Source organism: Myotis davidii, unplaced genomic scaffold, assembly GCF_000327345.1.
Source record: "Myotis davidii unplaced genomic scaffold, ASM32734v1 scaffold84, whole genome shotgun sequence".
Taxonomy (NCBI): domain Eukaryota; kingdom Metazoa; phylum Chordata; class Mammalia; order Chiroptera; family Vespertilionidae; genus Myotis; species Myotis davidii.
Window position 1 is genome coordinate 543,790 of NW_006295735.1, and position 5,698 is coordinate 549,487.

The 5,698-nt window shown below is 37.0% G+C and overlaps 1 protein-coding gene across 2 annotated transcripts in view; it reads left to right on the forward strand.

Annotated features, from left to right (window-relative positions):
* The first annotated feature begins 6 nt into the window (after positions 1-6).
* The window catches only part of UBL3 (ubiquitin like 3), an 81,578-nt gene continuing 75,886 nt past the window's right edge, over positions 7-5,698 (forward strand). Inside the window, exons 1-2 of one of the 2 annotated variants that reach the window (XM_006770368.2) lie at positions 7-406; positions 439-513. In XM_006770368.2, coding sequence (XP_006770431.1) covers positions 487-513 — 27 coding nt within the window. In that variant the 5' untranslated portion in view covers positions 7-406; positions 439-486. Of the gene's footprint in view, positions 514-5,698 lie in introns of both variants that reach the window. The other variant, XM_015568199.1, reaches the window with a different exon arrangement.

The following is a 5,698-nucleotide window of genomic DNA, read 5'->3' on the forward strand; positions in this document are numbered from 1 at the left end:
TCCATGTGTAGCCGCATAGTTATCTGTGTACCTCCCGCCGGGGCATTTTGCTGCTTCATGAGGACTGGACTCGGGCGCGCGTGTGAATCACTGCCGGCCCACGAAGGAGGAAGGCGCATTTAACCCCCTCCCACCGCTCCATGCCCGTGTGTCACTCGGCTCCGTCCACCTGGCGCGGCCGGTCCTGGGGCCACTGCTGACGACGACGACCGGGCTGCTCCCTCCCGAGTGCCCTGCGCTCCGGCCACTCGGCTCCCGGGATCGCTCCTCCGCGCACAACCTCGGCCAGGCCGCGACTTGGATCCCACATCACTTAGTTTTTGGAAAGCACATCACGAACTCATCGAGATCGTTAACGCTGATTTCTGTGGCTTGAAGACCTCTGCACCTTTTTGTTTGTTGTGTGGGTTTTTTTCGTTTTTGTTTTTGTTTTTGTTTTTTTTTTTTTTTTTTTCGTGAACGTCTGGCTGATTATCAAGTGGCAAGATGTCCAGTAATGTCCCGGCGGATATGGTGAGTGAAGGCTAAGTTACGACACACTTTGATTTAATTGTGGTTTCCAATCTTATTTCATCAGAAAGGATGCAGAGGCTGGGCGAGTTTGCAGGGGCCTGTTGAGAAGCCGTCGTGCTGGGAGATTTGGAGAAGTTGGAGGTTCTGGTTTCCCCCTTTTAGCCAGTAGTGCTTTGAGGATGGGGTTTCTCACTTGGTTGCGTTTTTTCAAATCACCCAAGGCAATGGAGAAGTCGGGAAAATGTGGCGAGGTGGCTTTAAGGGGAGAAGATCCCTTTGCTAGAAGCCTCTGAACAGTGTATCTTGTATCCTAATGCTTTGGAAAACGTCGGTGACAGTGGGCAGAGCTGAGGGCGGGCGTCCCCACCAGACACTGAGGTTGGCAGGGAAACGGAATCTGTGGCACTGACGAGCTCCCGAAGGCACTGGGTGCAAACTTGATCTGGGCGAGAACAGTGTCGTGTATCTATCTCCTCAAGAAAAAGTCCACGACAATTTGCAGTGACTTTTTTGAAGTGTGTAGGTGAACAAGCATGGCGACAAATATTAAGATGTTTTGGGATTTTCACAAGTCTAGGCTCACCGTATATTGGGACTTTCAATGAATATTATAGGACTTTTAGTACCAAATGTTTGGTAGTACCTATCACATCTTTGGACTTTTAAACGCTAATAAAACACAGTATTGAGCCTTGATCCTTGACTGTTGAGAACTCGAAACAAAAAGTATTCTTTGATGTTGCTTTTCTTTTTGTTTATAAACGTTAAGGTTGTGAGTTTGTTGACCGACAGTAGTTAGCCATGTAGACTTACCGTACTGGAGGTGGGTTTGTGTGAGTGTGACATTACATTTTGCAGTCCTAGGGACAAACATAATGCAGTTAACAAGAAGATGGATAATCTTGTTTATAAAAGAATTGCTGTTAACATAGTTACATTCCATTTGAGTGTTCATGTATTCCAGCCAAAAAGTAAAATTGAACTTTGTTGATTACATTTTAAAATCTCAGATGTTTCTATAGGAGCAAACTTCAGTTACAGATTTTAAAATAATTAAAAAAGTTGTGACCCTAAGTGGTGTATTTTGACCTTGGTTTAAAGACATTTTGCTTATGTTGGATTTCCATTTAACGTGCTATTTAAATGTGAAGGAACCACAACATTCTGTCTTTTGGGTGGCCATGCAGCAACCTTACACTCTCCTTCCTGAGTTTTAAAACTATTACTTTATCCTTTTGGTTTTCTCTTTCCTCCTGGTGTGCACACAGAAGAATAGTCTTCTACCCACTTAAGGAGGTAACGACATGGTGTCCTTTACCCCCCTCTAGAAGCTGCCTGGAGAGGTCTCCAGACTGAGCTGGGAAATGCTGTTTCTTTTTTGGTAGGTGCTTGGGTTCATCACCTCCAGCAAAAAGTTGATCTCCATAAGGCCACCATTTTATATCATCCTGCACCCTGCAAGATATGTGCACTATTGTATCAGAGAGTTAGAATGAAATAGATTTGTGTCATTAAAACAGTACCATCACTTTCTTTAGTCCCAGTGATGAAGAAAAGCTGAAATGTGTATAGCATCAATCACAAATTGAAATGATTTGGGAAATATTGTTTCTATGTCAGAGGGAAGGTTTGGAAGCTAATGTTTGTTTGGATCACGGGACTGAGAAATAGTGGCAAGGTTTTTATTAATAACTGCAATTATAAAATGTAATTATTTCTGTTCTAGACCTTATTTTAAGGCCTCAATGATTCTGTGGTGCTTTGAGATCCTTTGATTAAAGGTGATATGCAAGGGCACAGCAATATTATATAATAAACATAATATCTTGATGCTGTTTCAGAGTGTATCTAAGGTACAGCTCAGATGAGATTGTTCTGTGTATTTTTTATGTCTTGTTTTCTAGCTGTTGAACTTGTTGAAGGTCCATAGATTTCCCTCCTATGTTAAAGCCTTTTAAGCCTTTATTTGCTATTACTTAGAATTTTGATTTAAGAAATACCTTCATTTTATATGCTCCTAGAATTCTTGACTTTTTGAAATATGGTAAATACTGGTTAGAAGTTGTTGATTAAGTGCTTTGTATTTTTAAGCTCTTCATAGCAGTAATGGCAGTGTTTTTATTCATGACTTAAAGTGAGAACAATTTTACCACTGTGAAAAGCCTCAGCCTTCCAACCCCCACCTCTTTCTACAATCTGACATTTTCCTTGCAGCATAACTCTAAATTGATCAGGATATGTGCTCTTGCAAGTATGAATACATACATTTTTGCTAGGCGCAGTAAAATTTTCACATTTCTAAGTGCTGACAGCTAGTATGTGCTACTTAGAAAAAATGTTGCGCTCTTTTCCATGATAATGGTGCTTGTCAGTTGTACAGGAAAATCCTATTTGGGAGATGAGGTGGTCCAGTAAGGTTACAACCCTGCCATGTTTTCATTAGAGATAATTTATTCTTGAGCTACAGTAATTGCTAAATCAATGGATGTTTTTGGAAAGTCTTATGGCAATGATTGTGATTCACTTTAACATAGATTTTTAGCATCTTTTTTGTTTTGTAAATATAACTCATAAATTTTATTTTTAAACATTCAGTAAATTTTTGTGTTTACCATAAGGATTCTCTTTTTATAATTCAAATTTAGCAAGTTGATTTTTTGGAAGGGGAGTAGCACCCGTAGGGAATGGATTTGCTGTACTCTTTTAAAAAAATAATTTCCAGTTGATGCCCTTCCTATTAAAATTCTGTAAATATGTTCTATAAATAATTTGCATGTATTTACATAAAATATTGGCTTTTTTTTTTTTTTGGCTAAGAGTGATTGAGTTTGAACTGAGATTTACTTCCAGCATAATAACTTGTGAAAAAAATCTGAGAATATCTGAACAGAATATTATAATACATTGTATATAAGTGATTCACTGCCTTTATTTAATTTATTTTTTTCAGCCAAATCATAGGTCATGATGGGACAATATTCATTGTTTATAATTGTAGCATGAATGATGTTAATGACTGTAGGTTTTCTGAAAGAGAATGTTTACTCTGTTTGTTAGTAATAAGGCCTGAGGCTAGGTAGATAGGTAGTACTTTTATTTTCTGGATAAGGAGAATTATTAATAAATTGTATTTATAAAAGTATTATGTAAAACATTTGAGTTACTATTTAGAGCTTTGGACTTAAAATTGTACTTGATATTATCTATAAAATTGAAACTCTACCTGAGAGAAATTGACAATTAGTGTGAGAATAACGGCAAAGCAATTTTGGTACTTGAAACATTTTAGGTGATAAATTAGTTTAAAAAGCCCTGTATCTTTTTGAACTGTTAATGTAGAAATTGTAGCAGATGTAAACATTTCAGTCTGGGGTTAAATGAGATAATGATCATTTGAATTTTTTCAGTACTTAATGAATTTATTGTAATGTTATATCTCTTCCATTTGTGGGAGAAATAAATATTGGAGCCCTCTGGTGGACAGGAAATTACTAAAATTAATTTCTTTTCAAAGTGAACTTTTATCACTTTTCCAACTTAAAGTAGAATGACAGGTATAAAGTATATTAGGGGAAAAGGCCATGCTAGAAAAAGGTCCAGAGAATAGAAAATGGTTAACTTTGACAAAAGAGTATATTAAGATCTAGTGCCCCAAATTTTCAGCTTACAGCTTCTTTTAATTTTTCTTTCTCTTGCTAGAGTGCTTATTTTAAGACTAAGTTGAGAGGGTTTATGAATGAACCTAAAGGGTACCAGTTCTATATTTAAGTGTGTGAAACTTTCTCTAAATTGTTTTACTCAAATTGTCTTATATTTGGTGTTCTGAATTATTTGTTTTTATTAAAGCAAGTAGCAAATTATTTCCCTCAGCTTTCAATGCCTTTTCTGGCTCTGAATCCTCCAGTTCATGTCCCTTTCCTGTGAAAATAGTTTTTAGTTCATCTTTTCTTCCTGTAAAACACTTTCTATCAGTATATTTGAGATTCTTTTATGATGCCAAATTTATATGAATATGTATCTTATATTTATATCTCTTGTACTTTCTAATGCAAAAGAGACATTTAAAAACTGGTTGAGTGATTTCTTGACTCATGAAGCATTACTCTCTTTGTTAGCTATGGAAAAAGTAGATTTGTTTGTTCCATACTGCTGCTGCTGCTGCTACTACTACTACTACTACTACTACTGCTAATGGACTTAAATTTGAAGTCTATGATGTTTGCTTCTATTACTACTTTGAATATTAAAAAAATATTTTAATATTAAGGTTTGAAGTTATTTAAATTAGTGGATAATGTACTAGTGGCTCCACTGGTTTTCATAATTGGAACAGTAAATGTATTTTAGGAGACTGAAGTATGTGCTTCTTAAATATGCTTTTTAAGAATTCCTTTCATTCTTGGGTAAAATTGAAAGAGACTGTAGAATTCATGGTAAATGGAATCTCTGGGTGAGAGATTCTGAATCAGTAAATTTTTGAATATATGAAGGTTGTTTTTGGAAATATCCCAATCTAATAATTTTGAATGACTGTCCTGTTAATCCTAATATGTATGCATAATTTAGCTTACATTTGATGACTTAGAGACATTATTTGAATATCATTGATTCAATTCAATTATTTTTCATTGAGTACTTCTCTGTGTAATGAAATATCATTCTATAAACTATAACTGTCATACCCTCTTCACCTAATATAAGTTGTGAAGCTTTGTGCTTCTTCACTAGTTCAGTAATTTACTAAGTTCAATGAGGAAAGACAACTGAGATATGAAAATTAAAATATTAGAACTTCTGTTTGTTTAATTTTTGCTCCCAAAAGGGGGAATAACTGAGCTTTTATATGAATTATGGATTGGCTCTAAGACTATTTTAGGTTCACATCCAGGTGATTACAATGGCTGGTTGTGGTTTGTTGATGAAAGATGTGGGAATTCTGTAATATAGAGATCAGCACCACCATGAACTTCTCCAAGTTCTTGCAGTTTTTCTTTTATATTATACTAGAGGCCCGGTGCACAAAAATTTGTGCACTCGGGGCGGGGGGTGTGGGGGTCTCTCAGCCCGGCCTGTGCCCTCTCGCAGTCTAGGACCCCTCGGGAGATAACTACCTGCTGGCTAAGGCCCGCTCCCAGGTGGCAGAGGGCAGGCCCAATCCCTAGGTGCAGCCCCTGGTCGGGCTCTC